Below are 20,819 nucleotides of genomic sequence, written 5' to 3' on the forward strand. Positions count from 1 at the left end.
AACTCAATACAGAAAAATTATGTATATACATGTCTTATACAGTATTTGAAGAATTCAAGATTCTTTTTATTGTCATGTAATAAAGCAAAATGTAATCCGACAAAATTTCCTTTAGTCTACCGTAAGGCAGACAAATGTTTTTTAGATAGACTTTGCGTGATTTTACCAGTCTGAAGAATGTCTGAAATCTCAACATTGGTCGTTCACACACAAGTGATCAAAACACCAAATCTCCATTTCTTTACACGAGTTTAGACAGCAGACTGTAAGTGCGATAAGTAAAAAGGCGGGACTTGCAATGTGGCGCCGTGCTAGTCATTAGCCTGCTGTTCACCAAATGCCTGCGGTTCACTTTTGACTGCAGGTGTTCCATGAAATTGACAAGAGGTTTAGGAGGTAAAATGTCGGAATGGGAATAGCGCCCTCATTCCCATTCCAAGCTTTTTACTCAGCAAGCATTCTGAGAAAATGGGAATCATTTCCTGGAGTGCAGGCTGTGTAAAAAAAAAATGAAAGATTCGCCAAATTGCCTAGTGCCCCTTACAGTCAGAGAAAGAGAAACAAGGAGTCCCCACAGAGTCATTGAGTGACCGTGGATTCGCCTCCAGTCCTCCTGCAACCTCCACAGCCACACAGCCTTCAATCCAAACCATCAGCCACCTGAGTTCCAGATCAGAACCTCTGACACTATCAGGAAACCCTCAGCACCCTCTCGTATCTCTGTTCTGATACCTGGTACTCTTTCAGCCAGTCTCGAGTAGTCCGCAGCCTGATGCAAATCTGTTGACTGTAGTCACCATCAGCCCACAGCCTGTGTGGGTTCCTCATTTTGAGTCACCAACAGCCCATCTCTTAAGCCCCCTCCCTTGTCCACTGTCATGATCACCATCCCATAGGGTGGTCTCCTCTGGTTCTCCTTCTCAAATAGGAATAGTCTCCCCATTTTCTGATGCCCTGCGCTGTCCTCTGCTTCCCTGAAGCCTGCAACCTCTCGAGACTGTTGCTGAACATAGATGCCGCTATCTTGGGCCGAGACCCTGTGGTTGCAGGATCTAAAAATAAACCACTGCCGGCTTAAAGCCTGTACAGAGCCGACAGCAGTCAGACTGGGCAGAAGGACCCCGTGGGGTGTGCTGTGCTGGCTCTGCACCAGCGGTAGCACTGCCATTACAGCAGCTCTGGCAGTTCTGCCATTTTTGTCTGTCCATGACCGACTGTACTACCATTCTGAGGCTACGTATAAATTGGCGGATCAACATCTTGCATCTCCAACCAGATGCCATGAATAATGCCTTTCACAGATGCTGCCTGACCTGCTGAGTTCCTCCAGCACTTTGTGTGTTGCTCCTGCTTTTCAGCATCTGCAGCTTTTCTTCTTTACCTTTCTTTGGTTTAGTCATTCATTAGGGAACCTCTGACATTTAGTTCGATAAATAGATAGATAAGAACAAAAAACCTGCAACATCTTAAAAAGAATTGATTTAATGTAAAATCAATTGAATTCACTGTTGTGTGATTAACCTCAATTCCTAAAGATCAAAGAATTTCCAGCCAGTTTTGTCAGCTTCTGGGCTGTCAGAGATTGAGCATCAATAGAAAACTGTACCAATGTAATCAAAGGGAACCGTGCAGAAGAAGATACCCGCATTGGATTGGTTGAGGGTACATTTTCATGACAAACTCTAGGAATGGCTATCTTAACAGATAAGGGTCTTCAGGGAGAAGCTATGAAGAGAAGAAATATAGACAAATCCAGTCAAGCTTCAAAGCTGCAGCGTTGCATGGCAAGTGACTACATAATAGTGAATAAATTTGCAAAGCCAATTAAAAGCCGCCTGAAAGGTAGATGGGAGGACTTTTTATTTAAATAATGCAATGGCAGTTATTGGGTCCTTTCATTCTCTGCAAAACAAATGTCTCAGATTTGAAGGCAGAGCCAAACCAATCGTGTGGGTTGTGTGATTTTGCAAGTCAGAACCTTAATGCAATGCACAAAAGTGTTCATCTCTCTTTTAGTTAAACGGGACAGCACAAAAACTACCACAAAATGTTGGCGACTTGCAAAACCCAATCTCCTCCCAGCACATTTGTTGAACACTCATAATTATTTACTATCCATCCTCCTTCCCAATCAAAAATCATCTGAGCGACAGATAACCCCCCCCCCCCCCCCCCCCACCCACCTCCAAAAAAAAGAGTTTCTGGCTAAGTTCAAAGCATTCCAGGCAAGAGCAAACGTTTTGTCTGCTCCATTACAGAGTGTAGATGAGCCATTTCTCAGTATCATAGAAAATAGGTGAAGCCCTTTCAGCCCTTTGAATGTGGTCCACCATATAATACAATTAAGAGTGATCAAATTAGTTCAATACCCTATTCTTTGCTTTTTCCCCATACCCCTTGATCTCTTTAGCCACAAAAGCCACATCAGCTCCTTTTTGAATTTATCCAATGAACTGGCCTCAACATCTCTCTCCACAAGTTCATAACTCCCAGAGTGAAGAGGTTTCTCCTCATCTCAGTCCTGATTGGCTTCCCCCCTTCTCCTTAGACCGTGTCCCCTTGTTCTGACTTTCCCCCAAATCAGGAACATTCTTCCTGCACCCACCCTGTTTAATCCTGACAGAATTGTATACATCTGTGAGATCTCTTCTCATTCTTCTAAATCCAATGAGTTTAAACCTGGTCTTTCCAATCTTTCTTCATCTGTCAGTCCTGCCATCCCTGGATCAGACTGATGAACCTTCACTGCACTCCCTCAATAGTGAGAATGCCCCTCCTCAGATTAGGAGACCAAAACTGTACACAATATTCACAGTGTGACCTCACCAAGGGCCTATACAACTGCAGCAAGACATCTATGCTTCTGAATGAAAAACCTCGATTTGCTTTCTTCACCCCCTGCTGAACCTGCATTCTAACTTTCAGTGATTGACTGCACCATGCCTCTCGAGGTTCATTTCACCTCCCTTTTCCTAATTTGTCACCATTCAGATAACAATTTGCCTTTCTATAATTGCCCAAGTGGATACACTTACATTTATCGACATTAAACAGCATCTGGCGTACATTTTCCCACTCTCCTAATCTGTCCAAGTAAACCTGCAGCTTCAGAACTTGCACTGTCACCCAGCTTTGTGTCACTTTGTCCTGTCATTTTCTGTTCTGCATTTAAAAAGTAGTTGGATGTTGCCCTTACGGATGAAGGGATTAAGTGTGTGGAGAGAAAGCAGGATGAAAGTACTAAAAGGTGTACGATATGACATGATGATATTGAAGGTGAAGCAGACTCAAACATCTGTCTGGCCTTTTCCTCCAACTATCACCCATGTTCTTCCAGCAGATTGTTGTTTTACTCTAAATTCCAGCCATCTCCAGTCTTTGTAGATGGCACTTTCCAAGTTCTAGTAACTTCCAATTCCAAAGCAAGTAATCTTCTAAGAAACATAAGCTTCGATATTCCAAATTACAATCTTATGACTTCAATAAACCAAACTTCATTGTTGCAGCTTTATGTAGCCTTTAATTCGATTTTCATAACTTGAGTAAGTAAAGCATTCTGTATAATATCGATAATCAACTTTAAACAAATATAAAAGAAATATGCAAAATAAGATTATTAAGACAATGAATTCAAAGAAAAATATTTCAAGAGCTTCGAAGACTGAAATACAAACAAACTCTTCGTTCACCTGGATATTACAACATATGATGTCATATAGTAAAACTACAACATATGGAAATATGGTAAAACTACAACATATGATGTCATATGGTAACACTACAAACCATTTATCCTTAAAGGGATATTCACAAAATTAACAAAAATTGAAAAACACAAGGTTTTAACCTTTATTATAAAAGACATTAATGACTAATACATAATAATTACAATTACAAATACAACAGTAAATATGGTAAGTGTAAAATTAGAAATCAAAACTTTCTGCTTTTTATGAAAGACAGATTTTAGTAATAGATCGATTTAAGTAAACAGTCTTTGTTTTAATTGCACTTGCCATACGAAATCTTTCTTGTCTGGAACTGTATCCACAATTCTTCCCAGTAACCAACAATTTCTTGGCGCAGAATTGTCCATTATAATTACAACGTCTCCACATACAAAATTGCATTTAGCTTCAGACCATTTTTGTCTTTCTTGCAATAATGAAAGATATTCTCTAACCCATCCTTTCCAAAATAAATCTGGAATAAATTGCACTTGTCTCCATCTGCATCTTACATAGATAGCTTCTTTCTGAAACTGACCTGGAGGTATTGAAGGTTTAGATTTAAAAAGTAAGAGATAATTTGGTGTAAGTGCCTTGGTGTCATTTGAATTGATAGAAATTTTCTTTATTGGACGACTATTTAAAATAGCTTCAATCTCACACAATACTGTCTGAAGATTATCATCATTCATTGTCTTCAATGAGATCTGTGATCTTTTACCATGAAGATTATTCATTAATTCAACAATACAAAATGATCCGGCACTTCCTGGATCAAGAAATGCATGTCTTCAATATGAAGCTTCCTTTTTTAGCTTTAACCTGTACAGGAACTATTGAGAGAGCTTTGTCACCGGACCCACTAAGACTATTAGTCTGAACCGAAGCTAGGCATTCTCTTTGACTGTGCCTTTAGTCTTGGATTAAAATCGTTTGACATCCTTCTCAACTTTACTTCATTGAGTATGCAGTAACATGGGATGCTTTAAACTGCATATATCACAACTGAGTCACTTGTTACAAGTTTTGCTGATTTGTCCTTTACATAAGCAACAAAACATATTCCATTCTTCTTTAAAAAAGGTTAATTTCTCATCATACGACTTTTTCTCCAATCGTGAACATTTTTCTAAAGCATGTTCATCTTTGCAATACAAACAGCTTTCCTGAACAGTCTGATCTTCCTTTTCCATTGTTTCCTTGTTCTTTCTTGTGCTTGAATCTGGCACAGCAGTAACAAAGGCACTTCATTTGGTTTCTATTGAAATGATGATTTAGACTTCTTGAAGACCGCAGAGCCCACCTCACTGACAAAAGGCAAAGGAGGAAAAACCCAACACCCAACCCCAACCAACCAATTTTCCCTTGCAACCGCTGCAATCGTGTCTGCCTGTCCCGCATCGGACTGGTCAGCCACAAACGAGCCTGCAGCAGACGTGGACTTTTTACCCCCTCCATAAATCTTCGTCCGCGAAGCCAAGCCAAAGAAGAAAAAAAACATCTTTAGGAACTATTGAAGCATCCTTAATGTTTCCAAATACTGGTATGGTGTTTACATACACATGCCAATGCAAGAATTGTACCATATCCTCAAAAGTGGCATCCCTTCCAGGAATCATTTTAAGCTCTAAAACTTTGGTTCTCCACAAATCCTTCAGTTAGTAAGGTAATTTATTTATAATAATTGATAAATTAGCAAGCAAATTCAACTCTTGCAAATGTACACTACTTCCCATTGCGTTACAACATCCTCTCAGAAAGAATATATATGCTTGTAAAGCCTTCGCGTTCTCTGATTTTATAGCTGACCAAGAAAGAATCTTGTCTATGTGGGCCCTTGTGATTTTATATTCATCGCCAGAATGATGATGTAATAATTTTTTTGCCATTTTAAAACCTTGATCTGATCCATATATTAGCAACTTTTGACTAGTTCCTTCACCTGTCCTCCAGTATACTGTTCTAGGTAATAAAGACAATGTTTTGCATTTTTAGTATTGCCTTCAATGTCATGTTCAAAGGATTTCATGACTGTCAGATATTGTAATTGATCTCCATTAAAAACTGGAATTTCCTTCTTAGGTTAACCATATGAACCCCGTTGCTGTGCTAACATAGCAGAAATTTCATTTTGTTTTGCTGCGAGTGATCAAATATTGTCTTGTCTACCATGGCTTGCGACTGGTTGTCTTGTGGTGAATGGAGCATACGAAACTTGAACTGGTGCCATAGGTGTTGGACCTTGGTAGGTAAGTGATGGCACTGGTAGAGATCAGTGACTTGTCACTGGTTCTTCAGCAACAAGAAGAGACATCAATTGTTGAGTATGATCAACTCGCATGGTTGAACCTGGTTGAAATGCTTTTCTTTCGGGAAGATTTATAAATTGTGCGCTCAGAAAAGATTGAATGTTCCTAGCTCTTTCAAAGGGTTGGTCAATGACATTCAAGCGCAACTCATGGCTCCTTGCTTGTCTCTTGTGGCTGCAGTACCCAATGACCTACTGGATTGGGTACTTCACTTTGAGTGGCAGATTTTGCGGAAGCCTGAGCTAACACTTTTACTCTAGCTATTGTTCCTCTAGTTTTTCCTTTTCACTATTCAAAAATCTTTTTTGTTCTTCTTGCCTTAATTGATGATTCCACATTTCAGCTTCTTGATCTTCTAAGACGTGTCTTTTCGCTATCCACTCACGTGGTGCAGATACAGCAGCCAAGTCTGTTGCGCCTTAGCAGGCATAGCCGATATGCTTGAAGAACATGAAGCTGTACTTGCTCTAGATGCCTTTGAAGACTTTAAAGATCTTCCTACGCTCATAACCCTGGAAATACTATCATCAGGATTCACACCTGAACATTCAGATACCTCTGATTGAGTCTCTACCTTCTGCATTTCGCTCAGTACAGCACCAGTGGGGATTTGCAACGTACATTCATCTGGTCCAGTTCCACTAACCTCTAAGTCAGCGAATGAGGTCTGCAGGGCCTTATCATGGTCCTCTTCTTGCTGGGTAATTGAAGCCGCTTCTTCCATGGTGGCTGACTCCAATCTCCTACCAAGCGTTGTCAGTCCACCTTGCTGGCTCAACTCACGACCAGACAGCTCTGTGAGAGGAACTATTTGCTCTGGGTCTTTAGCCCGATGAGACTTCTCCATCTTGGATTCTTCACACTGCAGCCTTTCTTCTTGCTGCTTCTTCTGTTTCCTGAGAACTGTAACCAAATTTGTATCTTACATGGTCCCTTTAAGAGGATTTCTCTGGTTGCTAGTTCTGTCTCTGTGCTTCACACAAATTGGCTTTCTTATCTCTGTTTTCAAAACATTCCTGGGCTTCCTGCCAACCTGGCTGGTAGCAATGGCTTTGATTCGATCTTATCTCATTCCCAAGGTTACAGGTGTCTGCAATCAGATATTCTTAGTTTGAATTTTAAATTGCACAATTCAGACCCACATATTCTAACAAAGGCTTCTAGAATCTTCCCAGACTTTCTTTACATCTTAAATTATGAAAAAATTGAGTTCATTCAGCCTTTCTTCCAAAGTTTACAATTTTACTTTTCTTTGAATAAATAATGTAGATGACACTTTACAAGTTCTAGTAATTTCCAATTCCAAAATATGTCATCTGCTAAGAAACACAAGCTTCGATATTCTGAATTACAATCTTATGAATCCAATAAACCAAACTTCATAGTTCCAGCTTTATGTAGCCTTTAATTAGTTGATATAATCATTTTGCCTAACTTCTCATCAAGATTTTCATAACTTGAGTAAATGAAGCATTCCGTATAATAATAACAAATATAAAAGATATAAAATGAAAATAAGATGAAATAAGATGATTAAGACAACAAATTCAAAAAGTATTTCAAGAGTTTACGCCTCCTCCATGGTTCTTCAAAGACTGAAATACAAACTCTCCATTCGCCTGCATATTACAACATACAACATCATAGTAACTATGGTAACACTACAAACAATTTATTCTTAAAGGGATAGCCACAAAATTAGCAAAAATCAAAAAACTCAAGGTTTTAACCTTTTACAGTCTTGTCTCAGGTAATGTTATACCAATATCAAAACAAACCTTCTTTCCTCAAGAATTATTTAGAAAATGAAGACTGTTTACTCAATAATGATGCTACATTATTCATGGATGAGCTGAGTCAAAGAGGAATAAGAACATTTGTAAAACCAGAGTCAAATGGCAAAGGAAGAAACTCAGCCATTCCAGCAATTTGAACAGAGCCATTAGTCATGCACTCTTGATTTTTGCCCCACCTATTATAATGAAATTAGTTGAGTGATAGCGCTCTGAGTGCACCAACATGCATCCCCCCAAGGCAATGACTCAACTCATATTTCTGCTTGTACCTTTCATGACATTAGGAAAGCCAATGGAGGAGTCAAGCCATATGACTGCACAAGTACAACCCAATGAAACAACGTTCTACAGTCCTCGCTGCAAAACATGCAGACACCCAACCAGACCTAACACACATATAGGACAAGAATTTATATATTCAAATAAATAAATAATGTTTTGGAAATATGAGTGTCTCGAATAGATAGTGTGGAGGAATGGAGATTTGGAGGCTTTGACTCGAGAGTCTTCGGGGAGTAAATGGCTGAGAATGTGCTACTGACAGGGTCAGGGAAGATCTTTTCATAATAACCCAGAAAAGGCAGCAGAGGGCATTGCTAGGTGATCTTTCAGGAATCAGTTGATTCTTAACAAAGGAAAAGAGGCAAAAGACAGGAAGTTCTAGGCTAGTTAGCCTGACCTTGGTGGTTGCAAGATGTTAGAATCTATTATTAAGGATGAAGTTTCAGTGTACTTTGAGGCATATGGTTAAATAGGTCAAAGTCAGCGTCACAAACCTGTTGGAATTCTTTGAGGAAATAACAGGAAGGACAAATAAAGGAGAGTCAGTGGATGTGGTTTACCTGGATTTTAAAAAGGCCTTTGTCAAGGTGCCACACATGAGGCTGCTCAGCAAGATAAGAGTCCATAGGAAAGATACTTGCATGGATAGAAGATTGGATGACCAGCAGGAGACAGAGTTAAGATAAAAGTGCCTTTTCTGTATTTTTGGAACAGAGAAGGTTAAGAGAGGACATGATCGAGGTGTATAAAATTATAAAGGGAATGAAACAATAGGGATCGTATGCACACAGCAGAGACTTAGTATAATCTGGACAGTGTTTGGCCCTGACCCAGGTGGTACAGTTCTATATCTCCTTGAAGGGACTATGAAGGAAGGAGGGAGAGAGTCAAAATTTTACAAAACAAATTTGTAAAGTATAATGACACAAACAGAAAACAGGTGAGGTAGGTGTTGCTCAGATTAGAATGTGTGCATGTGGTATAAAGCTTCAAATTTTCTCACAAATAAGACCATTGGTAAATGACAGGCCCTGCAAATATTAACATAAAATCCTTGCACTGAAGTTCTGATCCTCTCAGACTTCCAACAAGGTCTGCAAGTGACAATCAGATTTAAAAGTGTAAGGTATAGAGGTGGCAGATAAAATTTCAAGTGCAAATGAAAATTAATAGATCTGCTCCAAGTTCTCAGCATTTCAGAATACTGCCAATAGCTGAACAACAAGTGATTCACCACATAGCTCCAGACAATCCAAGATTAGCCCTGAACATAGAAGATTGCAAGGTGATCCAATTAAAATGTTTATGACCACTAAAAGGATTTGATAGGATAAAAACTACATCTGGTAGGCAAAGCCAAAGCACTGGGGTTTCACTTTAAAATTAGAATTTGCTTGTCAAGAATGATGCCAATTTCCATTTGTTTGAACACAGCACTCCCTCCCCTCCTCCCACCCCACCCCCGAAACAAGTCTTGCAGGAAATTGAAAGGTAAAAATGGTTTGATTGAACAAAAGGTAAACAAAGAGGAAAGATGGAACCAGCGACAGATCACCCACAATTTAGCTAACTGGATCTGTGTGCAGTACTGCACGTCTTGTATTTAAAAGATCTTGCGTGACCAAACTTTAGAAAGGCTACTAACATTTGCTTAGAGTCCTATAGTTTTAATCTAGGTTAAATTTCAAATCCAGAGGCAAATCAAAGACAATTACTATTGCCCAATTTTGTGGCTGAATTTGCATTGCTTACTGCTGAAAAAATTAGTATACAAGATGGAATGAACAAAACTAAACCAACCTTAACCTTCCAAAGAAAATTTGTTTACAGTTTGATTTTAGCCATCTAAAAATAATGATAAAAACCAACAAAAGAACAAACCTAGGCAACACGGTTGGTGTAGCGGTTAGTGCAACGCTGTTACACCACCAGTGGTCGGGACCTGCATTCGAATCCAGCACTGTCTGTAAGGAGTTTGTATGTTTTTTCTTTGTCTGCGTGTGTTTTTCCCCAGGGACTCCAGTTTACTTTCACCATTCAAAACGTACCAGGGGGTTCTAGGTCAATTGGGCAGCACAGCTCAAGAGCTAAAAGGGACTATTACTGTGATGTATATTATTTGTTTTAAAATATAAATACCTCTAACTGCCAGTGATGTGAACAAAGGCATTTTCAGTATGTGTGCCTTCATACTAATTTGCCTCAAATGTTCGTCAAGGGGCCAACTATAGACTCAGCACTTATTCTAAAGGATAGGACTAAGGGAGTGCTGATCAGTGGAAGTGTTGACTTTCCAAGGTTATGCAAAAAGCCCCTGCCTGTCCATGTCATTCTTTTCTTTCCTAAACCAATACTTAATCTAAAATATATTTTTATACTTTCCATAGATGCTGAGTTTCTCCAGAACATATGGCTAAAGCACTGGACTCCAGAATCTGCAGACTTCTTGTTTCCCTGATCAGCTTCACACACAGAACAACGAGCAGGCTTTGGAAAGGGTACAGAAGTTTAGCAGGATGTTAGCTGGATTAGAGGGTACAAGTTAACTTGGGTCTTCACTGGAGGGGAGACTGAGGGGCAACTTGATAAGTTTATAAATTTGAAGGGCACAAGTAGGGTAGACCAGCCATTCTCAACCTTTTTCTGGCTATGTTCTGCCCTTCCACCTTCCCCATCCCCCACCCCTGCCCAGGACTCTATCAGTTTATATGGGCTCCCTTCCCTGTGAAGCAGTCTAGTTTACTTGGCTTCTTCCGTAAATCTCTCCTACCACCTACATAAAAATATTTATGTGAGGTGAAAAGAAAATACCACGTCTTAAATGTGCTGTGGCCCTCCCATTGAGAATGACTGGGTTAGAACCTTACAGGGCAATAATATGAAATACTCAAGGACATGCATTTAAGGTGAGGAGGGGTTAGTTTAGAGATGCGTGGAACAATTGCGTGGAACAATTTTATTTATTTTATGCACAGAGAGAAATGTGTACCTAAAAGGGCTTCCAGGATAGTGGAGGAAATCAGATTCGATAGAAATGTTTAGTAATACGCAGAGAATAGTGGTTGGGGGGGGAAGTGGTGGGGGAGTGAGAGTGGAAATATGTATCATGCATGAGCAACATAGTCTTAGTTTAATTTTGGAATCACATTCGGCACACAGATACATACGCCAAAGGGCCTGTTCCCATACTGTTATGTTCTATGTTCACTCATATTTCACCATCTGGCTCACTCCTACCTTATGACCAACTACATTACACAAGTACAGTAAAAGCCCTGGTATCTGGCACCTATTTGTAGATGCTGGATAATTGTATTTTCTAGTTTTTTGAGACTTGCTCTTATAATGTCTAACAAATATACCTGTTTAAGAATAAACAGTTTAAAAGACAAAAATACTACACTGAACTTCACTTGCATAAATGTATAAACTTTAAAGCATTTTACTTTATTTTCAGTCACATTCTTTGAAAACATTTAACTGTTGCAACATCTGAAGGTTCCTCATCCTCCACAGAGCGACTCCAAAGACAAACAATGACATTATTGATAATTAACATCCCCTTACCCCACCCCCCCCACCCCCAAGTTTACAGATAAAGCCTCTGACTGGAGAAACACTTACTAAACAGGGATAAGAAGACACTTTAAGAGAGTCACCCCAACAGTGAGCGGTATCGACCAGCTCTTCATCCTGGGCGATGCCAACTGCTGTTTCACACAACTTTATCGTGTTCTATGGCGAGCTCTCCACTGGCCACCGAGACAGAGGTGCACCAAAGAAGAGGTACAAGGACTGCTTAAAGAAATCTCTTGGTGCCTGCCACATTGACCACCGCCAGTGGGCTGATATCGCCTCAAACCGTGCATCTTGGCGCCTCACAGTTTGGCGGGCAGCAACCTCCTTTGAAGAAGACCGCAGAGCCCACCTCACTGACAAAAGACAAAGGAGGAAAAACCCAACACCCAACCCCAACCCACCAATTTTCCCTTGCAACCGCTGCAACCGTGTCTGCCTGTCCCGCATCGGACTTGTCAGCCACAAACAAGCCTGCAGCTGATGTGGACATTTACCCCTCCATAAATCTTCGTCCGCGAAGCCAAGCCAAAGAGATTCATACAGTTGCTACAAGCAAAGTATGACCAAGGCTCCCCGCTGGCTGTATATTTGCTCCTATCTTCAAAGGTTTGTGTTACTTCAGAGAACATTTACTTTTACAATTTTAAACTTGCGCATTTTTTAACCTATTATTTTATCCTTATTTATTTATTTATTTTTCTTGGATTTTTTTTTGCTGGTTAACATGAATTCCAGATACCTTGGGTTCACTGTACTTCACTGGTTGGAACATACTGAGGAAATAAGAGGATGAAAAAATGCTGTGGAAATGCTTGTCTTTTTACTGAGAAGGATATCCAATTCCATTCTTGCGTCAATTATGGTTGATATTCAAGCATGTTTATAATCAAACAACCTATCCTATTCTCCAATAATACGCATGCAACAAAACATCAGCTCTGTCTCATTTCATAGCTTTGAGTGAGAATGGTTCTCCATTTCAGTGAGCTGAACACAAAATTCTAGACTGACACACCATGCTGCACTATTGAGTGTGGAAAATCATATACTTTTAAAGCCAAAAATGAATTTTATTCACAATAAATTATTTACAAAAAAGAAAACTGTTCAAAGTCTTTTTATACCCATAATGCGTCATATCCATACATTCTTATCAATGTACATTAAAACATTTGTTCTCTCAATACTTCTTTACCACCACTGAGGTATCTTGTCATTTCTTCCCTGTTTGTTGAGGGGCTTCTCCTCAGTTTCAGCCCCTCAATGCCTTGTAATGGGAGGACTTTAGATTGTGGTCCTCCCCCACAGGACCATCACTTTGGCTGCACCAAGCCTCAGTGCATCCCTCAGCATGTACTCGAGGGTGTTGTTCTGAAAAAACTTTTCCACGAAAGATAGGTGGTGTGGCAAAGTCTGACTGGGACGTTGCGCAGCAACAGGGCCAGGCCCATTCTTCACAACACCTGGGACACGTAAAACCTAAGCACATCACTGCACTTGGTGCCCTCGTATTTTGGCTCCACACATAGCTTGATGCAGCCACACACGAAGGTGATCACCAGGATGAGGGCCATGTTGGAAGTTCATACATTCAACCAGGACCAAAGGATGTAAATAATGTCACAGTACTAATTCCAAGACGTAGCATTATGGCCAACATATTTTATCTTGAAGTATGGTATTGTCTTTTGTATTTGTTATCAGTATCAATTTAATATACAGGTACATGATCCTTTATCCAGAACCCTTGGGGGACAGTGTATTCCAAATTTTGGATTTTTCCGGATTTTGGAAAACCCATCAGAATTGACTGCCATATCCACCCCCAACCCCTTCCAGTCACCCAGCCGCCTCCCCAACCGCGGTCCCTCGGCCGCTCCCTCAGCCACCTCCCCCGACCGCCCGGCAGTCCACCCCCGACCGCCCGGCATTCCACCCCCGACCGCCCGGCAGTCCACCCCCGACCGCCCGGCAGTCCACCCCCGACCGCCCGGCAGTCCACCCCCGACCGCCCGGCAGTCCACCCCCGACCGCCCGGCAGTCCACCCCCGACCGCCCGGCAGTCCACCCCCGACCGCCCGGCAGTCCACCCCCGACCGCCCGGCAGTCCACCCCCGACCGCCCGGCAGTCCACCCCCGACCGCCCGGCAGTCCACCCCCGACCGCCCGGCAGTCCACCCCCGACCGCCCGGCAGTCCACCCCCGACCGCCCGGCAGTCCACCCCCGACCGCCCGGCAGTCCACCCCCGACCGCCCGGCAGTCCACCCCCGACCGCCCGGCAGTCCACCCCCGACCGCCCGGCAGTCCACCCCCGACCGCCCGGCAGTCCACCCCCGACCGCCCGGCAGTCCACCCCCGACCGCCCGGCAGTCCACCCCCGACCGCCCGGCAGTCCACCCCCGACCGCCCGGCAGTCCACCCCCGACCGCCCGGCAGTCCACCCCCGACCGCCCGGCAGTCCACCCCCGACCGCCCGGCAGTCCACCCCCGACCGCCCGGCAGTCCACCCCCGACCGCCCGGCAGTCCACCCCCGACCGCCCGGCAGTCCACCCCCGACCGCCCGGCAGTCCACCCCCGACCGCCCGGCAGTCCACCCCCGACCGCCCGGCAGTCCACCCCCGACCGCCCGGCAGTCCACCCCCGACCGCCCGGCAGTCCACCCCCGACCGCCCGGCAGTCCACCCCCGACCGCCCGGCAGTCCACCCCCGACCGCCCGGCAGTCCACCCCCGACCGCCCGGCAGTCCACCCCCGACCGCCCGGCAGTCCACCCCCGACCGCCCGGCAGTCCACCCCCGACCGCCCGGCAGTCCACCCCCGACCGCCCGGCAGTCCACCCCCGACTGCCCGGCAGTCCACCCCCGACCGCCCGGCAGTCCACCCCCGACCGCCCGGCAGTCCACCCCCGACCGCCCGGCAGTCCACCCCCGACCGCCCGGCAGTCCACCCCCGACCCGCCCGGCAGTCCACCCCCGACCGCCCGGCAGTCTCCCCCGACCGCCCGGCAGTCTCCCCCGACCGCCCGGCAGTCTCCCCCGACCGCCCGGCAGTCTCCCCCGACCGCCCGGCAGTCTCCCCCGACCGCCCGGCAGTCTCCCCCGACCGCCCGGCAGTCTCCACCCACTGCCAATCCCCACTTACCGGATTTTGGAGCTTTCCGGGTTTTAGATGTCCGGATATATGATCTTGTACTTGTATATAATTGTAGTTATTTCTAATGAAGTACTTTTTCGGCTTCAACAAGCAAGAACTTTGGTGCATGTGTACTTTGTACAATGTACAGTACAACTCCAATTATCCAAAATCCTCAGTTATCCAATATTTTTTTGGACCCATAAGTGATGTCATTTCACATCCAAAAAATTTTGGATAAATAAGGATATCCGAAACCCTCAGTTATCCGAAATTTTTTCAGAGCTGAACTGATTTCACAGGTTGAAAACAGATGAGAATTAAACATTATTTCATGCTTTAAAAAGCCTTCCCTCGTTGTCATTTAAACACTGTTGCAAGTGATTTGCTGTTACTACTAGGCTTTTTTTAAAATTACCAGTTATCCAAAAACATAATTTATCCGAAATAGGCCGGGACCCAATCATTTTGGATAATCGGAGTTGTATTGTACATCACATTACTCGTCATCATCATTTACCTCAGGCCAACATCTTTCATGGTGCATGCTCCATGAAAACTTAGAGCCACATCGTTTCTCCGTCTGTCCCTCAGGTATGAGTATGACTCACTAGCTCAGCAGTTCTGAGCAGTCCACAGTGGCTGGTGATCCCAATGTAGGAGCTGCAGACTCTGCCTCAAGTCAAACAGGAGAATTTGATGAAACGAAGTTTGAAAGGTGGTACTCTCTTGGCTTGTTCCCAGCATGCACTTTAATTATGGGTTGATTTGCCCAGATAACACCCAAAACAAAGTTCTTCATTGTATGTTCGTACACAGAACAATAAACAATTCGGTTCAGAGTCTTACTGCACAGAAACAGGCTCAGCTTGTCCATGCTGAACAACATGCCTTCCTGCTTTAGTAACTTATCTACATTAGGCCTCAACCCCGCTAAGCTCCTCCTGTCCATGTAATTATCCAAGTGCTTCTTAAAGGAAGATAATATACCTGCATCCATCTGACAACTTGTTCCTGTGCCAACTACCCTCTGAGTGAAGAATGTCCCCTTACATCCCTTCTAAATCCCACCCCTGTCTGCTTATTGCTATGCCCTCTTGTCAGGTTCTCCCATTTTAGGAAACAGGCCACCACCTTACCTTTACCTCTGAATTTTATAAATCTCAATGTTCCTTCTCAACATCCTACGATCCAAGGCATAGCTTTTCTAGTCTCTAATAATAACTCAACTCACTGAATCCTAACAACAGCTTCATACACCTTTTCTGTACCTTTTCCAATTTTAAAATTTTCCTGAAGCTCGACGCCCAACATGGCACACAACATTCCAAACCTGACCTCACCATTGTCTTGTATAACTTTATCAGGTCATATCAACTCTTGTATTCAAAGTCTCAAATGCTTTCTTCACTATTCTGTCTACCTTCACTGTTATCTTTGAAGAGGTATCTACCTGCAATTTATAGTACACTTTGGGGCATTGCTTTTGATTTACCTGGTTTGATTTACCCAAATGCAGCACTGCACACTGTATTTCTCTTGAATGGAACTTCATATTCCATTCCTTAGCCCAGTCCCCCATCTGATTTAAACCCTGCTGTAAACCTAGGTAACCTTCTGTCTACTGAACACATATGTCCCCAGCAAATTTACTCACCTTGCCCCAAACAATCTTGTCCAAATCATTTGTGTGTATTACTAAAAACAAGGGTCTTAAAACTGAATTGCCAGGCACTCTGCTGGCCACAGATCTATAGTCTGAAAAATTGCCCTCTACAACCACTGTCCATCTCGTATCACTAAGCTAAATTTTATCCAATTGGCTCGTCAACCTTCTATCCCATGTGCCCTAACCTTCCATGTTAGCATACATGTGAGACCTTATCGAATACTTCACTAAAATCCAAATAAACATCAACCGTGTTGCCCTGTCCACCCTCTTTGTCAACTTTTCAAAAAAAAACTATCAAGTTCCTGAGACACCATTTTCCACACACAAATCCATGCTGGCTCTCTTTAATCGTCCACTCACCATCCTGTTCAATTCAAATGGATGAGGTTTTCATTGCCAGCCAAGATAATATAATCTATTTTTTAGTGGTCATAATAGCCAACAAGTTGGTAGAGGTGTTACTCTTTGTCAAGGTGTTTTTGAGAAAACCCTTCAAATTAATGTTCTAATATTACGATGACACTGAACATACTTCAAGGACTGAAAATTGTTTTGCCATTTCCTGAAAGTTGTTTATAGAAATGCAATTTTTTTCCCACTTTTGACTCGTTATTCAGAAGTCATGCTTAAAGATTCTATGCACGTCTGGGAGCATTCCATCAAGACAATTGCAACTATGCACAATTCATTGCATTAACTTTTCTACCATAGCAATAAATTTCTTTAATCTGATCAATTCCTTTTATGCCAAGACAAAATTTGCACTCAATCTGACTTACATACTCCTGTAACCTTATTACGCTTATCTTTTTAGTCCATTTGGCTGCATGCAGGGACAATAAAGGCATCTATTCTGCTGCTAACCAATGTAGCGACACAGAAATACTTTCAACTGAATTGGTCCACTGAAACAGCCCATGATGAAATTAGCCAATGAGGTTTGTACGTAACTGGTTCAAGTGGAGCACAAAGGATGTCATGCCCAGAGGGAATGCAACACCAGAGTTGTTTTCTCTTGGCTGAAACATTAGACCAGGCCCCCATCTATCACAACAGATGAATACAAAGATTCACCGGTGCCATTTATAAGATAGTCACAGAAGGTCCTCTCACTGCCCGGCAGCAGATATCAGTAAAAATAGCAACTTAATGATCAGCCGTTTGTGAGAGTTTTCCTTCTGGATATCCTGAACAAGTTGCTTTGAAGTGCCCCAAGATTCTATATTATTGCAGTCAAATTTTCTCTCCCAAATAAAAGTTTTTGATCACGACCATCTTCCCAAATCTTATTTTTTATCTGACGGCTCAAAGTCAGGGTCAAGCGAACATCAAGGAAACAGGCTATTCAGCCCATCGTCCACCAATTGAGTTTTGCCTATATCCCTTTAAACCTTTCCAATCCAGGTACCTGATCAAATGCTTTTTAAACATTGCAAGTATACTTGCTTCTACCACCTCATCTGGTAGCTTGAATCCTATAGCCTCCACACTGTACAGTAATACTTGGCCCTTAAGATCTCCTATAAATAATTTCCTCTCACCTCAAAATCTATACTAACTAGTTTGATACTCCCATGCCATAGAACCATAGCACAGAAAATAGGCCCTTCGAGTCTGTGCTGAATTATTATTCTGCATAGTCCCTTGAAAAAAGACTGCAAAATGTTACTCACGATGTTATAACCTCCACAGTCTCCAGCTTTCCAGTGACAGCAAATGCAGCCTATCCAATTTCCCCTTGCAGCCTTTGATTCCTGGCATTATCTTGGTAAATCTTTTCTACATTCTTTCTGTTGCTACCACATCCTTCCCAGAGTGTAGTGACAAAATTGTACACGATATTCCAAGTGTGGCCTTACCAATGTCTTGTGCAACGCAATATGATTTTCCAGCTGAGAAACACCTACAGGTGCTGGAATCTTGAACAAAGAACTGCTGGAGGAACTCAACAGGTCACAGAGCTTCCAAGGGCAGAAATGGTTTCTTAACTATGGATGCTGCATGACTAGCTGAGTTCCTCCAGCAACTCTCTATCAACTCAAGATAAGCCAAGTAAAAACACAATGCTGGACAAACTCTGGTGCTCCCTTTGTGGCCTTCTCTCCATCAGAGACTGGGCACAGACCGGGAAAGCGCTTTGCTATCCATATCAGTGACAGGGATCTCCCAGTGGCCAACCATTTCAATTCTGCACTCCACTCCCATAAAAACATGTCTATCCATGGCCTCAACCATCAAGACTATCCATAAATTGGAGAAGCAATACGATTTTTCTGTATGGGCACACTCCAGTCAGATTGCATTAACGTCGACCTCCAGTTTCTGCTGGCCTATTCTCCATCCTACTTCCCTTCCATATCCCTTTGTCTTCTTTCCTTCAGATCTCCACCCCCTTCTCTCTCCATTCACAAAGCTACCCCCCTCCCTTAGCTTGCTGATCTGCCCTCCCTCCCTTATCCGCCCATTACCTCCTGACCCCCACCATTTTGTTCAGGTGCCTGCTGACATTTTTGTATACATTGATGAAGGGGTCAAGGCCTAAACATTGGTTATGTATCTTTATCTTTGCTGTAAGTGCACTGTTTGACTTGCCGAGTTTCTCCACATTGTGCATTTGTCTGCAGACTTTCATTTTTACTTCTTTTTAAGATAACCCAACTCAAATACAAGAGTATATTATCCCTGCCAATTAAAACAAACAAGCTAAACACTTTCTTCACTACCCTAACCACTTGCCAGGGAGCTATGAATTTGCACCCCCAGGAACTTCTGTACATAAATGCTCCAAGGTCTTTGCTGTTCCATCTAGAGCTTGACTGCTGTTTGTGTGGACTTCGCAAACTCTCATATGGGTTTCCCATGGGTGCTTCAGTTTCCACCCACATTATGAAGACAGACTGAATGGTTAATGGTTCCAGTAAATTAGCCCTCGTTGTAGCTTAGAGGAAAAGGAGTAAATTGCAGGGAAATAAAGCAGGTAGGAACAGTGACAAATTGGACTTTTGAGTTTGGTCTCTTGGAAGCCAGTATGGACCAATGGCACAAATACCCTTCTATGAGTAGATAATTTAGGATCAGAAAGGTTACATCATTTTTCTCTTCATGGCTACAGCCAACCCTGCTAATTCTTTCAACAATTCTGCTTTCATTTCACTTTTCCAGTGTCTGCAGTATTTTGCTTTTGTAATCACATAATTCCAATATCCAACCTAGCCTGGAACACTTGGAGATTCACGATACATTTCATAGTAATTAGACTGTCATAATACAGTTGTTCTCAAAGAAGCTATGTGCCTATTTTAGTACTACTAAGCCAATACCACTAAAACAGATTTTTTTTAAATCACTGCTGGAGGAACTCAGCAGGAACTCGCAGGCAATAGGTGGATCCAGATTTTTTTTTGGGGGGGGGGGCAGGTGGATCCTATTTGGGGGGGGGGGATGTTGGAGGATGTAGTGCCAGAGGCTGGAAGATGAGGAATGTGATTACTTGCACTTCAAGAAGCCTCTGAACATCAACAATTCCAAAACCTCTGCAGTTCCAGCTAGGCTTTGTTTAGCAAATGTTTGTGGTTCTTCCGGTTTACTCATCCCTCTCCATGTACTGATCCCCGTTCCTGGAACTACAACCTGCACCAGTCCCTGCACTACATCCCTCACCACCAACCAGAGATCTAAAACGCCCTCCTAAGTGAGGCACAGGCACAAATTTGGTGCTCTCAGTATATGATCTCCTCCAAGTTGACAAGACTGGGATGATTGCTTTGCAGATAACACAATAACAATGTCATATTCCCAGTTTTATGCCATTTCACCTCCTTTCCCTACTCCCATATTGACAGCTCTGTCCTCAGCCTTCTCATCTGTTTCAAGACTATTTTGTTTCTTCCACACAACATTGTTACCATTTGACCTGCTGAGTTTCTCCTGCATTGTGTTTTTTTTTACTGCATTCCAATTCTATAAATGGTTCACTTCTGGAGTGTTTGTTCAACCTTGTCTGATAATGGCATGATTAGTGCAATGCTATTACAGCGCCAGCGACCCTGTTCGAATCTGGCGCTATCTCTAAGGAGTTTGTACATCTTCCCAGTATCTATGTGGTCTTCCTCTGGGTGCTCTGTTTTCCTCTAACCTTTCAAAAACATGTGGGGTTGTAGATTAATTGGTGTATTTGAGTTACACAGGCTCATGGGCCAGACAGGCCTGTTATCATGCTGTATGTCTAACAAAAAAAATAAAATTTTAAGTCTAGTAACAGAAAGCATATCATATTCCACCTGGGCAGTCAACAGCCCAATAGTACAAATACTCAATTTT

General features: G+C 42.8%; 2 protein-coding genes and 1 long non-coding RNA gene across 8 annotated transcripts in view; 2 read left to right on the plus strand and 1 right to left on the minus strand.

Annotated features, from left to right (window-relative positions):
• LOC138745831 (uncharacterized) overlaps positions 1–11,178 on the plus strand; it is a 54,709-nt gene extending 43,531 nt beyond the window's left edge. Inside the window, exon 4 of one of the 2 annotated variants that reach the window (XR_011346537.1) lies at positions 10,503–11,178. This is a non-coding gene — a long non-coding RNA (uncharacterized lncRNA). Of the gene's footprint in view, positions 1–1,535; positions 1,750–10,502 lie in introns of those variants that run through there. The other variant, XR_011346539.1, reaches the window with a different exon arrangement.
• far1 (fatty acyl CoA reductase 1) overlaps positions 1–20,819 on the minus strand; it is a 112,390-nt gene that overhangs the window by 77,673 nt on the left and 13,898 nt on the right. The gene's annotated exons all lie outside the window — the stretch shown is intronic.
• LOC138756651 (proline-rich protein 2-like) lies at positions 13,344–19,041 on the plus strand. Its single transcript, XM_069923063.1, has 4 exons — positions 13,344–13,367; positions 13,417–14,883; positions 16,195–16,272; positions 18,994–19,041. The coding sequence occupies exons 1-4, from the start codon at positions 13,344–13,346 to the stop codon at positions 19,039–19,041; spliced, it is 1,617 nt and encodes a 538-aa protein (XP_069779164.1).

The sequence above is a fragment of the Narcine bancroftii genome, chromosome 1 (genome assembly GCF_036971445.1).
Source record: "Narcine bancroftii isolate sNarBan1 chromosome 1, sNarBan1.hap1, whole genome shotgun sequence".
NCBI lineage: Eukaryota > Metazoa > Chordata > Chondrichthyes > Torpediniformes > Narcinidae > Narcine > Narcine bancroftii.

Bases quoted from the DNA above. Each gene is read 5' to 3' on its own strand.
- LOC138756651 (XM_069923063.1), top strand. From the start codon at position 13,344: ATGGCCAACATATTTTATCTTGAA. The intron at 13,368-13,416 runs GTATGGTATTGT...TTTAATATACAG, and splicing joins CCAACATATTTTATCTTGAA to GTACATGATCCTTTATCCAG. The intron at 14,884-16,194 runs GTACTTGTATAT...TAACTTTATCAG, and splicing joins ATGTCCGGATATATGATCTT to GTCATATCAACTCTTGTATT.